Here is a 25,125-nt window from a genome sequence, read left to right on the forward strand (position 1 = left end):
ATACATAACAAGGGAAAGTATTGGAATTATGTCAAATTCCACCCTCCGAGTTTTATGCAAATCTTCCCGTTTTGAGACCTCCTGAATAAAAAAAATTATAAACACACCCATTTTTTTTGTAAATTTTTAGATTAAAATTAAAAAGTTTGATATTTTGTATATACAATCTATTATCTTATGGTCTTAATAGTAAATTTATTAATTTTTATAAAAATCAAATAATTAAAAATATTAACAACAATAAATTTCAGTTTTTTTTGTTGTTGCAAAAATAGAATGTTTTTTAAAAGTTTGAACTGATTATGTAATTTTATTGAACATCAGCTTAATTACATTGCAAAAATATAAACACACCCTACTTATTTCTATTTTAAACAATTATTATTAAAATTTGGTTTAAATTTCCACCATTAGAGTTTTTTAGTGATTTTTTAAAATCATAATTAAAAATTTTTAACAATCTTAATAAAGTTTTCAACAATGCCTCTTGGAACAACATTGTTATAGTCAGAGATTCAGGAAATTAGTTTTTGCATGGCTCTGGTAAATCTTTGAGGCAAATTTCAGCTGCTATTAATTGCTTTATATGTGCCATAAGAAATGTTTTAGCTCAATGAGAGAATTATGGCAAAAACATAAAACTAGGAAGACCAAACAGTTTAACTCCCAGAGATAAATGTAAGGTTTTCAACTTTTAACTGTTAATAACATGTCACTAAGCAAAGCCACAGCAAGTTTACAGTAATTAAATTTTGATGTAACATTTCTTGATATTTTTCTGAATATATTTCCATCAATGTAAACTAAATTTGCTGCACCACCCTGTCACAAACCTTCCCATATCATTATGGATATCTTCCTCCTTGTTGTCTACTCATTCTCACTTTTTCTCAAATCATGCCAATAGTAGGAAAATTCAACTGGATCATCTTTATTGGTCAGAAAATATAATTTATTTCCATTCATCAGTCCATAACAACATATTATTTGCCCATTTCAATCTTGTTATTTATGCAGATCAGTTAATTTAAATTTGACTTTCATTTTTATGTATTTAGCAGTTTCATTTTTTTTTCGAAGTCTCCAAACAGTTGTATTAACACACCAGAGATGGTAAACTTCCAGTGGCTTTGCTTAGTGACATGCTATTAACAGTTAAAAGACCCTACCTTCATCTCTGGAAGTTAAATTGTTTGACCTTCCTGGTCTTATGTTTTTGCCATAATTCTCTCCTAAAACATTTCTTACGACACATATAGAGCAATTAATAGCAGCTAAAATTTGCCTCAAAGATTTACCAGAACCATTCAAAAAGTAAATTTCACAAATCTCTGTCTCTGACAATGTTGTTTCATGAGGCATTCTTAAAAACCATTAATTATGATTTAAAAGAATCGCTAAAAAACTCTAATGGTGGAAATTTAAATCAAATTTCAATAATAATTGTTTAAAATAGAAATAAGTAGGGTGTGTTTATATTTTTGCAACAGACTGTATCTCCAGTAGGGTCAAGCTTAATGACAATTTTACTCATTATTAACATTTATACTTTTTTTTTTTTTTTTATAAAACTCATCCCTACCCCTCAAAATTAGCTTTTTGTCATTTTATAGCAATGAAAAATATAAAAAGTTTTTTTATAACAAAATCTCATAACAGATAGCACCATACACAATTTTATTAAGTTATATTGTAATTAAAATTATAAAAGTTATTTTCTAAATAAAGATCTCATAATAGCCAGGAAAATTATGCAACTCATTGCTGGATTTTTCTTCATTTAATCAGAGACAGTTTATTGACAAATCAGTTGACTCAAATTAGTGGCACTGAAAAATCATATCATCAAGCATATGGCTAGAAAACTAAAAGATCTCTTGCATGGTGGCAAGAGCATCAATCAAACTAGCATATTTCATAAACTAAATAACTTATTAATTATTATTACAAGATGGGATCTAATTAGGCTATATATAGATCAAATTATATAGTTAGTTAATTAAATTAGTAGTCCAGAAAGTAACTCAACAAATATAACAATTATTTCAGATTATTAATAATAATTAGGCTTGCTGATTACTTATGTATACACACAAATGATGAGCCCGAAACAATTGAATTTGATATGCAAATTGCTTTTACACATTTTTAAATTTCAGTGTAAGATTGAGCAGGTGCTAAGTTCTAAGTTCAAATTTAAAATGCACCATGCAAGAGACTTTTTAGTCTGATAATGGAGGATAGTTGTATCATAATTAAATACATCTGTAAGAGGAGATTGGAGTAGAGACTTGAGTAGCATAATTGGCAGTGCATCTGCATGGTTTGTGGGAGTTGCAGATTTGAGTCCTGTTTTGTGCCGATTCTTTTCTTCCAGAATATTCTAAATTATATAAGTATTAATTTAATTATAATTATTAAATTTAATAAGAGATGGCACCTAACGCCTCCCTCTAGTGACAAATTATTTAGAAATTAATTAAATATAATTGTGGAAAAGATAACTGTTTGGCTTTTTATATGTCTGATAATATGATTTTTCAGGGCCATTAATTTGAATGAACTGATTTGTCTCAATAAACTATAGATTATAAAATTTTAATTGTTCAGAAGTTCTAATATTTATTTAGAAGATATGAAAGCACACATGTTATTTTATGTATTAGCATTATATTAATAAAGACTCACAAGATATAATAAAGGAAATAAACAAGTAACCTTTATTTTTATCTTAAAAAGTACTAAAAGTTTCTTGTTTCTTTGGATTTTATATAAATAATATTTAAAGTTTGTGTAGGCATTTCAAAATATTGGAACAATTCTTCATTTTTCAAAATAATAGAATATATTTAATAATTTTTATTATTTTTAAAAAGTAAACAGTAATATTTTAACTAAAATTTGTTAATATAGTGTAGGCTCCCTCTTAGCCTTAACTGCTTTTATTTGACAAAGCGTTGATTCAATTTGAAACACTGCTCTACAGTTATTCTATTTCAAACTTGTACTATAGTTTGCTTTAAATCAGCTAGAATATAAGATCACAAAGTTTGTCTTCTTTTTCATAATGTTTAACACACTTTCAATAGAATAAAGTCAGGTGAGTTTTCAGGCTAACCTAAAACATTAATTCCATGTTCCAAAAGCCAGGTTGGACTATGATGTATAAGCTGGAGCCAGATCTTGTTGAAAAAGAAAATCATTATCACAAAACAGATTTTCTTTTAAGGAAATAAGATAGTATTCCAAAATCTCTTGGTAGATTTCTGAGTTCTTGGTTGTACAGAGGGTTATCGGTTAATGAACAAATCGGATAACGAACACTTTTGCAAAAGATTTTTATGTTTGGACAACGAACACCTCACAGAACAAACACAGGAAAAAGCAATGTAATAAAAGATGAAAAACCTGCCAAGTGTCTTAATTTGTAACACTCAATTGTGTTTGAAGCAATAAAAAAAAAAGTGACGTAAAATAATGAATACTGATTGGTCTTCCCTTGTCTTCAGACAACAATTCGAAACCTTTTGGAGCATGGGAAATGTCGACATCGATGCTCAACCCAATATATACTGATTGGATAGTATTCCTCCGAACTTTGAAACTCTCTCTTGTAATTCCAGCCCTTTATTTTTCTGACAGAAACAATTCTTTTATAGTATTCACGAGACTGTCGGGCAGGCTACTTGTTAAGTTTTACGTTGGTTTTTATTTTTGAAAGGTGCAAAATAGGTTTATTATTTGAAAGGTGCAGGAATAGCAAAGTTGTCAGATGTCTGATGTTGCTGGGCAGTAGGCTGCAGTTCAATCTTATCTAAGAAAGATACTATATAATCAAGAAGACTCAAGCAGATTAAGGAGTAACAAAAATCACATATAAGAAATAAAGAACATTGAAGAGCTCATAATGGAACCTGAAACTGATCTAATGACAGAAGAATGCCAAAAACTCTTGAATGAAGATCACCAAGAAACTCAGTGAAATATGTTTTCTTCTGAAAAAGAGGATTAATGATGATAAACATCTTTACATCTTAAACATCTTTTGAAATGGGAGGATGTCAGAACAACAGTATTAAAATGGCATCCAAACCAGGTTGAGGTTAATAGGCTTGGTGATCTCTACAGTTACAATGCTATTAATTACTTCTGAAAAACCTGAAGAAGAGAGAAAAGCAATTGACATTAGGCAGATTCTTTAACCCCCACAAATGGAAAAACATAAAAATGCAAGACTGTGTATATATGTATTTTTATTAGTACATTTAAATAAACATAGTAAGAAAGTATATATTTTTTATTTTTCCAGAATGAATTAATCAAATTCCCATAAAAACCTATGGTAAATTGATAATCAGTTAAGGAACAATTCGGATAGCGAACGAAGTCTTGGAATGGATTATGTTCGTTAACCAATCATCCACTGTATTTAAAAAGCAGATGGCTAAAACCATATCTCTAGCTGCAACAAAGCAGCCTCATATTATGAAGTGTGATTAGCTGTAGTAAACTGGAATCACTAATTTCTTCAAATAATATAAGGAATTTTGATTAATCTGAAAATAAAACTCATTTTCAATCTTTGTAGGTGTAATGTTCTCTTTCTTTAGCCACTGTAATAATTTCTTTCATTGAATTGCAGTTAACAATTTTTTTTGTATACACATCTGGAATCCCATTTCTTTTAACATATACCACAATGTATAGTACATCTAGATGCCATGATGCCACTTTTATTCCATAATTTACTTAATTCACAAACAGTTTTGAAGCAATTTTTAATAGCAAAACCTCCTAAGACTATCTTTACATTGTACAGTTTTTCAATTCTGTCTACAATTATTTAGTTTATTTTCCAACTCACCATTCTTTTATACCACTTTAATATTTTTGAAACTGCACTCTGACTGATCATTAACATTTTTGCTATTTGTAGTTGAGTTTCACCATCCTCTCTCATTCCAATTATACACTGTTTGATATCATTTGACATATTCCATTTTGGTAACATTCAAATAGAGTAGATTAAAAATAACTAATTAAAATACATTCAATTAAAGTTATATTTTCTTTAAACCTAAAAAGGTTTAAATGAAGTAGGTCTTTTATTTTAGATTCAAATATTGAATTTACTCTAGTTAAACAAAAGCTTTTTTCTATGATAAAATCTAATCATATTTTTCATCATAAACTTCGAGATGCTTTAAATCCTACTAATTAAGAAATGTTTGTAATTGTTTTCTTATTTCTGGTACACATTGTGTATGTATAATGTTGCATAAACATTCTTAAAATTAAATTTACTCACTTTATAGTATAATTTTGTAACACAAAGATTTTGACTAATCAAAAAAAGAAAACAAGAGAAAAAATAAATTTTGTTCAAATTAAAAAATTGTTATTAGCATGTACATTCTAATTTAACATCTTTTTTATTTATATATAATAATATTGGTAGATATTGCTTTATCAATCAGTCGTAATTATCAAATACAGTAGTGCCTTGACTTACGAGTTTAATTCGTTCTGTGATGGAACTCTTAATTCAAATTACTCGTATGTCAAATCAATTTTCTCCATTGAAATGCCATTAATCCATTCCGGATCCCCAAAACACTGCAATTTTTTCGTTACATGTTTTTAATTAAGAAAAATATACTTATAAATAACGAATATTGTATAAAAACACAATAGAATGTACTGCAATAAACAGGTTTTGCGAATGTTGTGGCATTTGCTGCATAGATAAAGAAAAGATGAAAAATTTGAGAAATGAGAGATGGTGGTGTTGCACACAACACGGAAGTGAGCTAATGCCTACATCACTTGATCACGTGTTTTTCTATAAGTTAACCTGCCACACACTGGAAGAGTAATGAAAATGACAAAATTATGGTAGTTTTCCCTCTTCTTTTTCTTAATCTACGGTTTGCTGTGCCAACTAGAGGTGGAGTATCTGAAGCTGGCTTGTAACCCAAATTTTAGCTCTCAACTCAAAGCAAACACTTGACCAAGAGACAATTCTTCTCTCAAAAAAGTTGTAAGTTGGGACACTTGTAAGTCAAGGTACCACTGTACACTTCAATTAAATTTTAAAATGTATCTACAGTTTGAATTATTTAAAAATTTGAATTTTGCTTGCTTAAAATAAATAATTTTCATTTAGTTTTTCACTAATCTAATAAAGTTACATTATTTCCCTGAAATTTATTATTTACCTGAACCATCATGATTTATATCTACACAAACTATGCCTAAAGCATGACCTTCAAACGTGTGTCTTAATTCCAAAGTATCTTCATTCCTGTAACAAACAACACATTTTTAAATACAATTTCAAAACAAATCAAATTATTAAAATTATCTAATGTCAAAAACTAATTTAATGCGTAAAACAATTTATTAAGATAATAAATTCAATAAAGTATAACCAATAACACAAAGATTTATAATCAGGTCTTTAATATTTAAAATTAATTAATTTTAATACAAAATATTTATTTATAATTAATCAATAAAAAATTCAATAAACAACTTAAGTTAAACTGAAAATCATGAATTTTCAGTTACGTAATGCAAATTTAAACATTTTGAATATAGTAATATAAAATAAAATCTTGTAAAACACTTAAAGATATTAGTAATTATTAAAAACCAGTTATCAATTTCAAATATTTTATTTGATAGTTGGTAAAAGAAACTATAAAAAACTCAATTTATCTATCCAGTTTGAATTTTTATAAATTATCATCATCTATAACCTAAACATATAATCCAAGCACAGAAGAAAGTTATTCACACTACATTAAAACTAGCTAATATAATTTATTTGTCTTTCATTTAGATCAGGACTTCTTAAACATTTTGCATTTGCAACTCCTTTTTGTCCAAGAACATTTTGTGCAACTCTGTATTTTATGTACAGTACCTATGATACATACATAGGTACATAAAATAAATATACGAATAAAACATTAACTAATAATAAATCAAAAAATTTAATTCCAAACAATTCGTTGTCATACTTGTAATTTTGCCACCTATTATCATTTATTAGGACAAAAGCAAATTTGCATACTAATGAGATGGATGTACTTGTTTATTTTTGCATAGAGTTAGTCTTGACTGAATATTTGATACTGCAGGATGTAGGGCATCTTCAAAGCTTTTCAAAGTTAATTGATATTTTGATTTTACAATCGTCAATGATGAGAATAAAAAAAGGTGTATCAAATATAGCAGACATGGGCAAACGTGGCTCTTGCTAAAAGTGTTAATTTCTGTTTTTTATTATTATTTTTACAATTTTATTTTTATAATTTTGTGAAAATATGTTTATTAAAAAAATTCAATATTTATTTTATATTATATAATAAAATCGCATGCCTTGCCATACTATCTGCCATGACAGTACAGAACTGCGGCTCCCATGCATTTTGCAAAACCTACATTTCAGCTCCCACTGATCTCTTGCTTGCCCACCCTTGAAATATAGCAAGAAGCAAAATGAATAGAAAGTATAATAATGAGAATTTAAATAATACTTTTCTGTCCATTTCAACACACAATAATAAGATGGGAACTATAAATTTTGTCTCAAAATTTTTTTTTTAAATTTTTTCACCTGTGATCACTGAGAGACTTTTTTTTTATCAAGTCTATTATAGGTTCAGCCAGACTCACAGTTGTATGGCCAGGTGGTGAGTGACAGAGCCAAACATATCTATCATCACTAAAAAAGTCCAGAGTTTTGAACCTGTCTGAACTGCATTTCCCAGAGTGGTAGGCTGCCACTTGGCCATTCAGCTATCTTATCTCACAAATTGGAAGAATCAATTTAAAATTAAAATTAATAATAATAATAAATATGGATTGTCTTTGGATCGACTGTGTCTTTTTATTTTACAAAAAAATTTTTGCCATCTGACAAAATCCTATAATAATAAATAAATTAATATTTAAATTATTTATAATTATTAATTTTATCAGAAGACAGCATCTAACAACTATCTCTAAGCAAAATTACTGAATATTTAATTATTAAAATAAGCTGGCAGATAGTTTTGCTCTGGTTATTTTCACAAATTAAATGTTATTTAACAAAGATTTTGATGACTTGTGGTGGAATCTCTCAAGCAAAGTGCATTGTCTTCAAAACAAAATAATTGATAAAACTGTTGATATATTTTTTATACATTTTTCAGATTATACATTTGCTTTAAGATACACCTGAATAATAAATTTAATATAAAGTAAGAAATATGAGAAATTTATTTTCTTTACCTATCTTACACAAATACCTGTTAATTATAAATATTTATCAATTATCAATATCAGTAAAATATTTTACTTAAAGTTTTATTCTATCTGATTCTTAATTAAAATAAAAATCATATTGATAAACCAAATTAATAAAAAATTAAACCTACAATTTTTAATTCAATATTTTAATAACAGTACATTTGTTGAGACAAAATCTTACCATTTCCAAGACTTCACGTAATCATCTACAGAACCTGTAATTACATAATCTATTCCATCTTTCTCTCCTTTACCACAAGCACATGACCATATTCCATCATCGTGAGCTAAAAAATTTCAAAATAATTAAATGCTTTCCATATTTATTCTTCAAAATATAAAGAAATTTAATAACTATTTTCTTAATATATCTTATCATATGTTTTGAGATAATTAAATCTATTTTATAAATTAAATTTGTAGAACGAGAATGGCCAACATATGTCCCACTAGACACTAAAAAATCCTCTTATTTACATTTTTGTATGAAAATATATCAATTTATCAAATGCTTTGATAATGAAAGTGAAATTTTACATGAAATGGCAATGCATCTGCACAGTAAGCAGATGTATTGCCAGTTATGCTACCCAGACTTCCACATGACCCTTTGCATCCAGACATTTAATTTAAATATAACCATCCACAGTTACTTATGGTGCCAACTGGAAACGACTCCTATGCCCACGGCCTCTAATCACCAATCACACACACACCACACACACAAATGCCAGGGCAAAGTAATAGCCAGTTGAGCACCATAGTGATCAGTTGCCTTGGGTATAGGAGTTGTCCCCAGTTGGCACTGTAAGTAACCATAGATGATTATGTCTACATTAAATATGTCTGGAAGCAAAAGGTCAGGCAGAGGTATAAGTAGTGTAACTGGCAACACAACTACATGGTAAGTGGGAGTTGCGAATTCAAGACCCCCTCTTGGTTGATTCTTTTCTTCCAGAATATTCTAAATTATTTAGTGAATATTAATTTAATTATAATTATTAAATTTAATAAGCGAAGGCACCTAATGCTTACTTCTAATAGCAAATTATTTAAAATTTAATTATTAATTAATAATAATGGTAAAGTAGCCCAATTAAATTATGGCAATTATTTAGTTTATTATTGAAACATTGGACTTTGAAATGTTTATGGATGGACAAAGTCAGATTTTACCAAAGGTGATAAAGCTTTATCACATATATCAACTTGATTCAATCATATCTCCAAGATGAATAATAAAATTGAAATGATTATTTGGAAAGATATTTCCACCAATTTCTTCTGATGCTAATTTTCTTGAATTGAACCTAATGTTAACTAGTATTAGAAGACTTGGCAGGGATGTAACTGTTCTCTGAAAAGGGGTGCATGGAACAAGTCTATGAAAAAAAAACCAAATGAGATTTGGAATGACCTCCCTCAAGTTTTGATTGAACAATCATTTTAAGATTAAAAATAATGATACAGAATGATAACCAAAGCCCAGGAGAAGTAGACTGAACACACACAAGAATTACACAATTAGTTACTTCTCTTAATAATGCTTAAAAATTAAAACAACTCTAACTCCAGCAAGGATATTTATTACGAACATTTTTGTCCCTATTAAATGGTCATCCCCAAGTAACATTACATAGAATAGAATAAGATTTAAAATAATGCAGAAAAAGGAATTAAATTCAAAATCTAGAATGTTATAAACTGTAAAACAAAGAAATTTTAAATATATTTCCAAATTAAAATAAATTTGAAATTTTTTTAAATTTTGAATTTATACAGTAATATAATACAGTAAGATAAACACACAAAAAAACAAGGAAATTGCAGGTGTAATCATGTTAAGAAGCCCTTTTCGTTTAGATCTTGTAAAAAGATCTCCAAGCACTGGAAACAGCTTCAGCATATAGACCCCATAACTAACATAAATAATCGAGCAATAATTTGGAAATAATAATTATGAATTACAAATGAATTTGACACTAGAGGGGTTAGGCACCATCTCATATTAAAATTAATAATTATAATATTTAATTAAATAATTTAGATTAAACTGGAAGGGTTTCAGTTGGTGTTTATATCAGCTTTAGCACCTTAGTATTTATGCACTTTTAACCAAAATAGATGAAATATGCAATTACCAACAAACCAGCAAAAATTTGATTTAACTAATTGTTAAACAAACATTTTCATCCGTTTTCAAGTCATCCTCAGGTTTCGAAGTAATGGAACATTTGTCCAAAGAACACAAATTCCAAACATTTTTAAAAAGTTGCATGTCATGAAAATATGTGCATGCTCAATGTTGCATTTAACAAGGTTAAATTAGTCTTCAAACTGCCTTCCAGTTTTTAAAAAAAACACCAAATTTATATGAAATATAAATATAAAAACAAAACCTGACCAAGATCTATTGCAGGGGTCCCCAACCTTTTTGTACCTAAGAGCACATTCTAGAATACCGGCTGGACGACGGGCACCATTTATTTTTTCAAGGTGAATTTATATTTGGACATAGTTAACAGCGCCGGATTAAGCCTCTAGTGGGCCATAGACAAAATTTAAATTGGGGCCCCATTTAAATAAGTTGCTTCTAAACAAATCTTATATAATGTGACATTAGCATGGGTGACACCCGGTGCGGATATCATGGTGTCACCCAGGAATATTTCTAGATGGTGCGAGAGATATCGTGGCGGAGATTACTTCTGACACACGGATGGCTGTTGACTTTTTTTTTTTTTTTTTTTTTTTTAGTTAACGACTGCTGAAATTTCTAGGTCACTCCAAGTTACGGGCTCTACACGTTTCCCTACTTTGATTTTACGGTATTCAGAATGGACCGTTTTACTTCATTTCAGGTATGGGAAATTGAATTGGTGCAGATTTGGCGGAGGGGAAAAAGAGATCGGTCGCATTTCGCATTTCGCTTTCATCTGTGTTGGACGCCATTTCTACTTTTGAATGGTTAATCATTCAAAGTGAAAAAACTTTTACATAGCATTTTATTGAAAACCAAAATATTTTTATTTTTATCGTGGTCGCACAGTGGAGGGCACACGTAAAACGATTGGCGGGCGCCATGGTGCCCACGGGCATAGGGTGGGGACCACTGATCTATTGCATGCCTTCCACATGGCTGATGAGTTCATTTCTTTAAAATTAATTGCTGTCCCTCTCCTAATGCTTTAAATATTTCCAGTTGTTCAAGATATTTCAGGTTGGCAGGGTCATTGCAACATTTTTGTAATCAGGTTTTGTTAAATTTAACATAGACATTGTTATCACTGAGAATGCAGCAAAATACAGTAATAGATAGGATAGAATTTTCTGAATTGTATATTTATGCTTCCTGATCCTCATTTTTAGACCATGTGCAGTAGCTCCAATATATTCACATGGATGGCCCACCCTATGATTGTTAAGAGGGATAGTATAGACTCCCGGGATACAATTCTGGTCAAATTGGTCCTTATCGTTTCTAATACTAGAGAAAACAGTAGGAGATCTCCTGTACGCAATTATGTTACTTGTAAAGCATGAAATTTCTTTGTTAGATGTTGGCAAGGACTTTATTATAAGTAGCAGATAAGAAGGGCTTGTCCTTCGATTGTAATGTTTCTGCCAGATGCTCCTGGCATACAACAAGAGCATTGGTAAGGTGTGATAAATATCCATGCAGCCTGGCTATGCTTGAAATGTAATTCAGCTCTGTTTTCCTATCTTCTGCCATAGAACAATGAATGTAAGCCCTTCTTACCAGGGCCTTAAAAGTGTAGATCTTATGCAACTGAGATATCTGAATTATTTTTTTATTGCAGAATTAGTTATCTGTCAGATAAAATTAATGATTCATGGATTATATAATTTTATAAGAAATTTAAACCAAAATTATGTATAAAATGCCAATCAATATTGTAAATTAAAACTGATGACTATTGTAAAATATGATAATCAAGCTTTTCTAAAAAGAAAAAGTTAGTTCTAATTTATAATAATATACCTGTTACTATTATTAAGAAACAAATGTTACTTATAAGAGTTTGCCACTCACAAGAAAATCAGCTCATACAATGTGCTTTGCACTTTAAAATTATTTGTCCCAAAAACAGGAGAAAGATGTGTCAAAACAAAATCCCATTAATTCATAATGTGCTATTTGTCCCAGCCAGAGATATAGAAATTTACATGTTAAGGAATAAGTCAAATGATTGCCATATTATATTGGGCTACTTTACTGCTATTATTAATAATTAAGTTCTAAGTAGTTTGATTCTAGAGGTATATTCAGTACTGCTTATTGTATATACAGATCTGTAATGTTTGCATTAGGTATCATCTCTTATTAAATTTAACAATTATAATTAAATTAATATTTACTAAATAATTTATAATATTCTGAAAGAAAAGAATTGGACCAGATAGGACTTGAACCTGAGACTTTATTATGAGTTCAAGTCCCACAACAAATTGTTTAGCTTATTATTAAAAACATTGGGCTTTGAGATGTTTATAGAAGTACAGCACATGTTAAGGAATCTGTTTAGTTTGAAATATGGCTACTTTGAAATTCCAAATTGAAATTCTGTCCAAAATGTGATATATGTATGTTAATTTGTGTTTGGGTCAAATTTCACATGCATCCATAATTTAAGAGAATAACAGACCAAAACCAACTCTAATTTGGTCAACATGGCTTTGCTTTAACAGTAACATATTTTCTGGTGTCACTTTATATATGGACTACCTCTTTTCTCTTATAAAATACGGCTGGGTTTTGGGATTGCAAGATTGGGCTACAAATGCTCGAAATTGCTTCAGGCGATGCCAAACAGTTTAAGAAAATATTTACACTGTCTGACAGCATTATTATTTTATTTGAAAAATTTCTACAAGTACTTTTGACAATTTCAAATTGTCTTCTTCAGGTATACAAGTAGCAGATTGTAGTTGCCCAAATCTAGTAGGCCTATGATACTAGATTTGGGTGACTACTACTTTTTGGGCTACATTTCAAGAATTCTGCTTTAGATTTTATGAAACTTATCTGGCATCCTGTGAGATTCTCATTGAACATGTTCTATTTACCTGCAGTTTAATTATATTATTAATAATATAATAATTATTAATTAACAAAAGTAGCATTTTGTATACATAGCTGTATTCCGTTTGCTTAATAAATTACATCACTTACATAGCATTTCACATATTGTACAGAAATACATAAATCTCTGATAATGTGAAACTAGATAATTCAAAGTCACAATTATTTTGTCCTTTGAATTTCAAACTAACAACAGTTTCCTGTACAGATACTCCTCACTTTACGACCTATCTGCTTAATGACCACTCGCACTTACGACCAATCAAATTTCGACCTGCAATTCAGGAACTCCCCTTTCTTAGCTTAAGTGTTGATCAGTGGCGAACAGTGACATGTCACTAGGCATACTATAATAGGCTTGCACGTACTGTAATTGTCTTATAGTACTATAATAGGATAATAGCATACTATAGTAGTCTTTTTATGAATAAATTTGAAGTTTGTTGCATAATTTGTATAATTTTACAACAATCCTATATTCCTGGCACAAGCTCCTCGCTTATCGACCAATTCGCTTAACGACATAGTTGTCGGAACAGAACTCAGTCGTAAAGTGAGGAGTACCTGTATAGATTTTACACCTGCAAGTTAATTCTTATTGATGACTAATGTTCAGTATGTGACATCTTACGTTAACCATTAACCACATCATGCTATATCTGTTACATTTACACCATTTTGTGGTATTGCATACCTTCTCTTATATATATATATATATATATATATATATATATATATATATATAAGAGAAGGTCTGCAATACCACTGCAATATATATATATATAAGATACCACAGTTATGCACAAGGGGGGGAATGACTGGCCTTTATATACTGTTTATTGCAATTATTATTGCTAGATAACCATGTAATAAAATTGTAAAATCTATGTTAAAAGGAATCCAGTCACACACACAATATAACATAAGACTTTGTGCATTTCCTAATGTAATATTTTCCTTTTCCATATGTAATTAAATGTGAAAAATTTATGATAGGACACAGTTAAAAAACTTCTTAAGTGGAATATTTTAAGTATATCAAACATCCCAAAGCCTGATCCTGATATATATTTATATACATACATAACCAAATATTTGCTTAATCGGACTATAAATCTGCTACTCCAATTTGATTAATACTAAATAATTTGCTACTAGAGGTGGATGTTAGGTGCAATCACTTATTTAAATTAATAATTATAATTTTAATCATTTATTAAATAATTCAGAAATATCTGGAAGAAAAGAACTAGTCCAGGGTGGGGCTTGAACCCGCAATCTCGGCTTGCCTTGCAGTGCTCTTGCCAGTTGTGCCACCTGGACCCCAAGCAAGCTTTTGCTTCCAGATGTATTTAAATTTAGATATAAACTTATATGGTTAATTATGGTGCCAGCTGGGGATGACTCCTATGTCCATGGCCTAAGTACTGTACATTTCAACAATGGCACTCAGGCAGCTCTGGTGAGGTATATATAGTAGCAAATTACTTAGTATTAATCATCAAAATAGCAGATCTATAGCCCAATTATTTAAGGCAATTGTTTGGGAATATTTTATATGAGGAAAAAATTGGGATTTTGAAATTAAACTTCTTAATGAAAAAACTTCTAATGTGGAAATTCCTGAACTGAGTTCTTCTGTAAAAATAAAAATCCAACATTAAAAGTTTTTTCGTCAAGTATTGGACTTCAGGATGTTTATTACATATTAATATCCAATACAAAATTTAATTTAAATTTCTTATAGACAATACAGTAGGTCTTCAACTTAATGAAGTATTTGGAGAAAGAGTTGTCTGCAACTGACAAAAGTCCTTAAAAATAAAATGAATTTTTAAAACATATAATAATAATGAACTTAAAATGTACAAAATTTATTAAATTGTTGTTATAATGTGTAAGTATAAATTAATTATTATTATAAACGTACATGGAGTAATTTATATATACTGCTAAAATATCAGTTTAATTACATAATGCACCTTTAACAGTGGGATTTTAAAAAGAGCACCAACATTCTCAACTTGGTTAATTAGCCATTCTCAGGTGTGGATAGTCAAAAGACAAGTGCTAGCATTTGAAGAAAAAGGTGATAGTCTCAGATAAAGTAAATAAGCAGGGAAGGTCAAGCTACAATGGCAGCAGTTGATGTGAAAGAGTGAGGAGATATTGCCAGGCAGGAAGAAAGGAATCATGCTGTTTATGCATATGTTGGTAACAGTTATAAATATAATAAGCTTGGTCAAGCCGATCTGATAGTATGCTCCACAAAAGCAAAATATTAATTTTGTTTAAAATAAATTTTATAAATTCTTGGAAGCAAGTAATTGTTCAGAAGAATTTTTCACTGAATATACAGTAAGGGATGTGGAGATGTAAGTCCCTATAAACACATCCCTTACTGTACACAGTAAGGGATGTGTTTATAGATTCCAGAGGAACCGGGTAGTTTTTTACTATGGCTTACAGTGACTGTAAACAAAAATGTTCAGTTCCCTTTTGCACACAAGCGTGGACATGCACAATAAATGGATTGAACAAAACACTTAGGTAACGAAAGTGAACAGAGTCATTGTGCATGCACAAGGACATGTCTGATAGACACACAAAAGTCCTAACATAAGCACTTCACTACTATAATGGAGTGTGAGAAAAACAGAACAGAAGTCAAACTTAATTAAACACTTCAAAAACTATGCAATACAACTAAGAGAGTGTTTCCATCAATGCTAACTCACTGACCCAATCTACATACACACACATATAGATATATCACATAAATACAGTACATACATACATGTAAAAAAGTTCTAATGTTTTCTTTTAGGACATATTTTGTCTGTTAAATTGAAAGCCTACTGTACTGTACATCAGACTTAAAGTCCATATTTAAAAACATTATTACTACTATTGTTAGTTTGTAAAATAAATTTTACATTTACCTTGTTCTTGTTTGAATATAATGGAATACTGCAAACATTAAAAAATAAAATTTTATTTAGAATATGAAATTATGTAAATTAATATAAATAATAACATTTTTTCTCAATTATATCAAAAATATAAAAAGTTCTTATTTCAAAAGTATTTTTGGATAATGAGCATACTATTTCAGTTATTTTTTAAATAATATGCAAAGCAGTAAATAACTAACATAAATTTTAAAATATTTAGAGTCTTTAGCAATGTTTTTATATTATTTTTGAAATATAACTAACTCAAAACTGGTAACAATTTAAATGAGCAAATCAACATTGATAGTCCAGCAGATTATTTTTGAAAGAAATTTTAACTGCCAAACACTCAAATGTTGCTATTCATTTTTTTTGTGGCTTTAGTATTTTTGCATAAATGTGAGAAATTTTTCAGTCTCAGTCATATTTTGGACATAGTTTGGTTAATATTTTTATTTTAAGAAACGTTTTGTTATAACCAATGTCCTCAATTTGATTATTTTTTAATTTTATAAAACAATATTTAAAATGTAAAAGAACTTTATACATTCTGTTTATTAATATACTTGTATTTAACTGAGATTATATAACTGAAAATATTAATTGATCTAAATAAATTTATTCTAAAATTAAAAAGTTTGATATATTTTGCAATATTCTTAATACCTACCCAATATTCCAAATGACTTTATTTTGGCTTTTTGTCCTGTTTTATTATAATGTTTTGATATGTTATCTAAAAAAGTCTTATCTTCAGATGGATTTCATAATTTGGTAAAAAATTAATGGATTTCTTTTGCCATGTGAACAATGCCAATACAATAAACAAAAAAAAAATTGTAATTTTATTTTGCTGATGAAACTTTCATTATCTTAGAAAGTGAAACTATTTTAATAAATTTTTTTCCTTAGTAAACAGTAATGATAGTTTCATTTGAATACTTTTCATAATCAAATTATCATTCAATTGAATAATTTGAATCTGTAAAATTCCTACTTTCAGCTAAATTCTTAAAATTTTTCAGATATTTAATGCTAAAATGATGCTGTATTCAATTTTACTTATTCTATATTACAAATAAAAATGAGGAATACCTCAAACTATTTTTAAAATTATATTATTAATTAATAGCATAATAATTTATAAAAATAATTAAATAGTCAAATAGTCAGTGTTTTTATTTTAAATAGGTATACTTAAAAACGAACTGTTTTCATTTGTCCACCAAATCAAACATATTATCTAAATAATTTGTTTAATTAGCTATTATTTATTATAAATGTGATAAAAGGAGCTGATGGTCTAAGTGCAATGTTTCCCAATAGGGCATTCAGTTTTTGAAACTAATAGAGCTAGTGGAACTGAGTTGAGCGCCACCTGTACGCAGGCAAAGAAAACTGCTTCAGGAAAACACGTGCATCTTTGGGTTGGAGACGTACTGAAATGTGGTACTTGTTTTCTTCCTGTAATAATGAACCACAGCTTTCTGCCACACAAAACTTCAAAAAAATAACTGTTGTGTAGTCGGTTGTAGTGTTACCTATATTTCTGCACTGCCAGGTACAAAGTTTATTCGTTCCCGAATGAATAATACCCTGGGAGGAAAGAGGAATGGCTGTCTGTAATTTAATTCCTGAGGTTAATTAAATAATGATGGGTTGCATTCTAATCAATCTCCTGTTATAAAACCTTAGTTGGCTCTATTTTAAATTTAGTTCTCTAATGTAAACTTTAGTAATTTTCTTTTTTTATTTTATATTATTTTGTTAATCTGACAGATATTAATTGGCATATGATGTGATATTTGAATTTAAGAGATCTGTAGAAAAAAAAAGTAAGAAGCAAAATTAACATTTTGAGAAAATGAAAGTAAAAGTTCTCCCTGTTAATACAATACTATTAGCTACTGCTGTGGTCCTTATTGAAGCTCCTTTATATATATGGTTAGTTACAAATTTCATTATTTACCATGCAATGGATATATACTTTACTTCCATGCCAACCTTTAAACTGTACAAAATTAAGAGTATAATAAATATCAGAATATTAATACTGCTCAGTCCTAATGATCTACAGTCACTTCTCGAGTTATGACAAAAAAACTTTCATAAAGAAATTTTTAAAATGTATCAATTTTTTATAGTTTTCGTCAAATATATATCATATACATATATAGGGGAAACTTGCTTAATTCGTACTTGCGCCTAATTCGTACTTCTCTTATATCTTGACTCTGGTAATAGCTATTAGTGCCTTTAGTGACAAAAAAAGTAAATAACAGTCGGCCATATTACCATCTGACAGACAACACGCTGTTACGCTGCTTCCGACAAAAATATTGAAAAGGTAAGTTTTTTTCAACTTTTTCTGTAATATTTTTGCACATTTCGTAAGAACGTTCTTCAAATTGGATCGTGTATAAGTTTTTTAACTATCTGTGACGTATTAATGCGTATTTTTGTGATTTCACCTGATGTGATGATATATGAGTATTTGTTGTCATATTTCTTGGAGGCAAATGTAAAACTTGTTTGACTCTTGCGCCTATTTCGTACTCCAGGCAAGTTCTTAAAACATACTGGTACGATTTAGGAAAACCATTTTAGATGAATGTCACAATAAGCTATTACCGATTCGTAAACTGTTATTTTTTTACTAAGTTACTGATTTCAAAAATAACCGCAAAAGTTCAAAACAAATTAAAACTAAATTGTCTTTAATTTTAGAACATGTCAAAAAGAAAATATAATTCTTGGAATAAAGAAAATATGGAAAAAGCGATTAAAAAATATATAATGACGGTTTATAAGCTTTCTAAAATTTTGGCTCAAAAAGGGAAACACCAGGTTTGAGCTGTCACTAGTAGCGAACGTGGTATCAACACCACACGCTTCTGCTGTATGAACGCTGCTGGAGAATTCGTGCCACCCACGCTCATATATAAACGTAAAAGCATGGCAGATGACTTAAAGCGTGGAGGGCCATCGAATACGTTGTACAGTTGTTCAGAAATTGGATGGATTCTGAGTACATTATTTGTCGAATGGCTCAAACATTTTATAAAGTGTCTGAGACTGCAAACATCACAAGACAATCGAGTTCTTCTCATCTTAGACGGTCATTCGACGCACACGAAGAACATTGATGCCATTTATCTTGCAAGGGACTATGGAATAATCATGCTCTCTCTGCTAGCACATACCACACATAAGTTGCGTTCTTGTTCTTATAGAAAGTCCTTATAAAAAAGAGCTCGATAATAAAATAGAAGAATTCAAGAACAAAAACGTATCAAAGAATCTTGGTGCAAAGAAAAGTAAAACTAATAAAATATCACAAAAGGAGAATATAAAAAGAAATAAGAAAAAAATGAAAATAACAGTTGGTACTGTAAATTATGCCAAGAAGACGTAAAAGAAAGTATGATCAAATGCACATGATGTGAGATATGGGTATATGAACTTTGCGCAGGAACCAATAAAAAGCAACGGATTACAACTGCAATGACTGCCAAGAATTGGCGAAGACCATCAGCCGAATCTACACACGTATTAATACATTATTGATTAAGATTTTGATTCTTAAGATGCAAACCAATGATAGGATCTCAAAGTACGATTTAAGAATATATCAGTACGATTTAAGATGAATGGTTCTAAATCGTACTTTTTTAGTGTTTTTTTAAAATGTTTATTTCTCAGAAGTTTATAAGATTTATGCTAAATTTGATTATGGTAGTAATAAAATATTTCTCAAATAAAAGTTACTTAAAATGAAAAATAATTTTTGTTTATTAATTTCGATAATATGATGGTTTTTCCTTAAGGGGTACGAATTAGGCAAGTTTACCCTATCTTGCATGCTTCTGACCATTGATTGAGTCATCTTTAGTTTTGTTGTACCCTTTGCGTGTGCTTGTGTAAGATGGCTAACTGTTTTGTTGTAAATACAGTCACTTCTCAACTTACATCCGAAGTTGCAGAACTGAACACCATCGTAAATCAGGAAGTGACTGTATTGACTAATGCAGGCATTAATTTGACCGTAAACTGCTGAATGTACTGTACTTATATATTATATATTATTTAAATATATACTTATAAATAATATATAAATTTATAATTTATGAAATTTCTATTTATTAAAATATATTTAGTGTTACGTGTAACATACAAAATTCATGTATTGCAAGAATGCTATCATTCCTCAATAACAATCAAATGAGCAAAATGTTGAAACAAAAGTAATGAACATGAAGTACTAAACTTTAAAATTATCGCATTGAAAAATCGCTGGTAAGATAATCGTCATCAGAATCTTCCTCACTAGAATGTTTTCGTATAGTTGAAGCAGATGGGGGTTTCCAAGTGTAATGTTTTATTGTTGGTGCTTTTAAGTAGCTCCTTTGCTAATAACAGTGCTTCACAAGAATTGGTAAGAACTCGATTATGTAGTTTAGTTTTTATTAAATTTAATTGCAAAAAATACGTTCAACTGCTGAATGAGGAAGCAATAAAAGCATCTATTTACTGCCAAAGTAAAGTAAAAAATATAGAAATATACAATAAAAACAAATGTTTTGAAAGTTACTAAATTGAAAGGAAAGGTATTAAGATTTCATGAATAGTATTAGGAAAATGGTGTTGGGTATCTTGGTACTGAAACAAGTAAAAAGGTATTAGATTAGTACAAAAGTATTAGGTGGAACAACACTGGTGCCGGCTTTGTAGCCCTGATTCTGTTACTCGGCATCGCCGCTAGACGTCACGATCTAGTTTTGTCGTTCCTTCCACTAGCTCTATAGGCAACACTAGTATTGGGCTCATGGATAAGTAGCTTCCTATTTCATTTATCATACTGTGTATACATTGTTTAAAAATTGACTTTGTTATTATTTAGATATTTTTGAAATGCCGGTTAATTGTTGTTTATCTCAGTGCAAATGGTAAAAAAAAATCCTGGTTAGAAATTTCATAAATTTCTGGATGATCCGATAAGAAAAAAGAATGGGAAGTAAAGATAAAAACTGGAAAGAAAGTCATTCGATATGCTCAAATCTGTAGCAGACAAAATTATAAGGATAGTTAATTTTGAACAGTTCAGAGTAATAATTACAAATGTAAACATATTTTTTATGAATAATTAGATGGAAGGTTATATCATACCCAGTATTTTAACAGCTAATCATTTGAAACTTTTGAAATCTTAACACTTTACGTTTTAAACACTAATAACACAATACCAAGAAATAGTGAACTTTTATGGGCTGAAATTTGAAATATATATGAATTACGAGGTGCTTGAAAGTTTCAGAGAAATAGCTACAACAATTAATCATTCTAAAACTGCTGTGGCCAATGTATAGACAAAACAAAAACAAGGAAAATGGAGAGAAGTGGATGCAAGAAAAAATTAACTGACAGTGATAAACAAAATATTTTCTTCCTTAGAGAAAAACAAGTAAATTAGCAGCTCTCTACTAGACAGGTAGCTGCTAATTTACCAAAATCTATGTCCCATCAGACAATGTGATGATGTGTTCGTGATGGTGATACCTAATTCGATACCTGGGCAGTGTTCAGTAATGCAGAACACCTAAGTTAGAATTCTGAGTGACTTAGTGGGTGGAACTAAGAATGTTCTGAGCATCATTGAATGATTATTCTTAGACAATTGGGCAAAATGGTGGATGAAGTTAAAATTATAATCACAACAATTGTCGCAAATGAACTGGTCAAAAAGGATGAAGAACCAATACAATTATTCAAATGGAAGCTGTGTCAGATTGTGATGAAATTAATGAAGCAATTATTAATTGTAATCAACAAAATGGACCGTTATCTTCTGTTAAAATGTATTCGGAATCTATTATACAGATGTATGATAATTGTATGTTTCAAAGCCATTTTAGAATGAGTTAATGATTTAGAATGAGAGAATAACTTTGTGATTGTTATAATAAAATATGTTTAGTCCAACACAAGCAGCCATCTGGAAAATGATGTTACTAGTAGAAGTTAGCATAGATAAAAGAATCTGACTGAACTAGCTAGAATTCTAGTGGTAGGGGGAGTCAAGCAGTAGTTTGAAACAAGTTGAACATTGCAGCAAAACTAGAATTAGCAAGAATTCTGCATTACTGAACATGGCTCTGTTCACAAGCAACAAAGACTTCAATATACTAAATCTGTCATGAGTTGGACCAAGGAGTGGGAAAAAGTTGTTTTCTGATTAAAAAAAAAAAACTATAATTTAGTTGGACCAGGTGGTTATGGATATTACTGTATTGATGTGAAAAGAAAAGACAAAGTTAGAATGAGTAGTCAGTTAGGATATGGTAGTGTAATGATTTGGGATGTTTTTGGATTCAATGGAAAAACTGTTATTGTCATTAGTAAGGTGACCAATCATCCTCCTTTAGGGAGGACAGTCCTCTTGTAAGGTCTGTCCTCCCTTGAAGTGTCCTCCTACATATCCTCCTTTTCGATATTTGAAAACTAATCTGTAAATCTTTGTATTCGACCAATGTCAAGCCGATCCATTGGGTGTGGGATATGTGATGTGTTTGTATTTGACATCATGATTCATCAAGGCTCAGTGCAGTGTGGCGATTCTGAAATGCACGTGCTTCACACAAGAGATCTTGAGAGTGCATGCTGTGCGCAAGTGACTTTGTTTACTTCTTACCGAAACACAACACGGCACATACACATGCAGCACAGATTATTATAGTGTATTATTGTTGCAATGAATAAAATGTTTCTTTTATTTATGATATTTTTTCTTTCAATTTATTTGTGTCATTCTTTTCATTGTAAAAAAGTTGGCCACCTTATCATTATTAATGAAAAAAAGGGATTCTTCAAAATATCATATGTTAAAAACTAATTTAAGTGCATTTGGAGCTTTAATTAGGTGAAGTAATTGGATATTTCAATGCAACAAGGCTTCACTCCATGCATCAAAATCAACTAAGATCTGGCTTTTTAATAAAAACATTAAAAATATATTAGACTAGCTTTCTAAAGTCCAGATGTTAGAGTCCAACAGAAAATTTATGGAGTATAACAACAAAAATATTTTATAGTCAAAACAAGCATCATCGTCAAGTAAACCAATAAAAATTAGCAATTATGGATGCTTGAGAAAATATTGAAGTGAACAATTGCAAAACTCAATTCCATCTATGCCTGATAGTGTGTTTGATGTTATTCAAATAAAAGGAGGTCAAACTAAATATTAAATACAAATTTTGCCAAAAATATGGTATCCTCATAATTACATTACATTTAAAAATGCAGTTAATTTCAAAAACAGCATATTTTAATTATCATCAAACATTAACGACAATGATTTTTAACACTGTTTTGTGTTTATTATTATGTACTACGTATCTAAAATTTCAAAAGTATATTACAAATTGAAGTTGAGTAATTAAAAATAATTAAATCCTGCATATTCATTAAAATATTAAAGTTTTAACAATATCATTATATGCTGAAGATATATTATAACTTATTATTGATCTTTATGATTATCTTTGGATTTAAAAAAACAAAGATTAAAAATGATGGACACTCTACAATTGCATCAAATTACAATGATTTTCTGGGTTTTGAGTTTTTTTTAATGTACAGTATTAAATGAAGTTCAGTGGCACCCACAGACTATAAAAAAGCACAAATGATTATATATAAAGGGAAAATTATTAGCAAATAATACATTATGCAAAAAGCTACAAATTATGATTCAATGTCAGATCAGCACTCCCACAAGGTGATGACAGTTGGCCTACAAAGGATACTTGAAAACAAAGAACATTCCTCGTCTTCACAGCCTCAACATATGACAAAATTGCACAGGACTATGGACAAATATCATTCATTAAGTTTCTTTTATATTTGCAGAATAGGCAAAAAGTTCTGTTGTTTGTTGATAATGGATTTGGAGTCCCTTTGAAGATTAGGAAAAAGGCAATCCTAACGAAGGGGGGGGTGCATGTGCTCCAATGTACAGGCACCTCTCATCCAGTTCTCAGTTGTTATTACAATTCTATCAAAAATTTAATTTTTGAAACTATGCTTTTAACTTTTTACCCAACATTTTAATTTAGTCAATATTTATATACATGTATTGAATATTAAAAAACCATTTTGCTTTCTGTTGAAAAATAAACTGATCTTTAGAAAAGGATTGATTTGTTACTACTGTATTTTCACTTGGAATATTTTGTTCCTTTATTCTAAGAGTATTGCCGAATTATTCTTAATACGAGAAGTTTTGTGTTGCTCTATAGATATAATTATCAAAATTATTTTATAATAAAACTGTTTTGTAGTAGTAATGAGCAATATATGCTTTGCATTTTAATAAATTTTACAACTTAATTTTAATTGAAACGTATTAAATTTTCAATATATAATGTTATTCTACAGAGTATAACTTTTAGTAGTATCAATGTTATTATTATTTCATAGCTCAGTCGACTTTCCAAAACAACTTACCATGTTGCTTTTAAAATTCGCTACATAATAGAGGGCAGCACAGATTAGTGTAAATAAACTGTAAATTTATTGTATTAATGAGATACAACTTAATTGTGAATTAATAATTTATTAATTTATTGCATTAAATATTGTATATAAATAATTATTTCTCACTTAAAAATTGTCTTTATCTCAAATGAAAATAATAAATAAAAGTAACAAAAAAATTTTAGCAAGTGTGAATTTATTATTTCCATTGTTAAAATATCGTAATAAAAC

General features: G+C 29.4%; 1 protein-coding gene across 1 annotated transcript in view; it reads right to left on the reverse strand.

Moving 5' to 3' along the window:
• LOC136978889 (superkiller complex protein 8) overlaps window positions 1-24,895 on the reverse strand; it is a 44,690-nt gene extending 19,795 nt beyond the window's left edge. The window contains exons 1-4 of the mRNA XM_067274728.1: window positions 24,865-24,895; window positions 16,348-16,375; window positions 8,483-8,588; window positions 6,219-6,304 (exon numbers count right to left, since the gene is read on the reverse strand). Of these exons, the coding sequence (XP_067130829.1) occupies window positions 6,219-6,304; window positions 8,483-8,588; window positions 16,348-16,375; window positions 24,865-24,867 (223 nt within the window). The 5' untranslated portion in view covers window positions 24,868-24,895. The remainder of the gene's footprint in view (window positions 1-6,218; window positions 6,305-8,482; window positions 8,589-16,347; window positions 16,376-24,864) is intronic.
• Window positions 24,896-25,125: the final 230 nt, after the last annotated feature.

Source organism: Centruroides vittatus, unplaced genomic scaffold (assembly GCF_030686945.1).
Source record: "Centruroides vittatus isolate TY-2023 unplaced genomic scaffold, ASM3068694v2 contig_1154, whole genome shotgun sequence".
In the NCBI taxonomy this organism is placed as follows: domain Eukaryota; kingdom Metazoa; phylum Arthropoda; class Arachnida; order Scorpiones; family Buthidae; genus Centruroides; species Centruroides vittatus.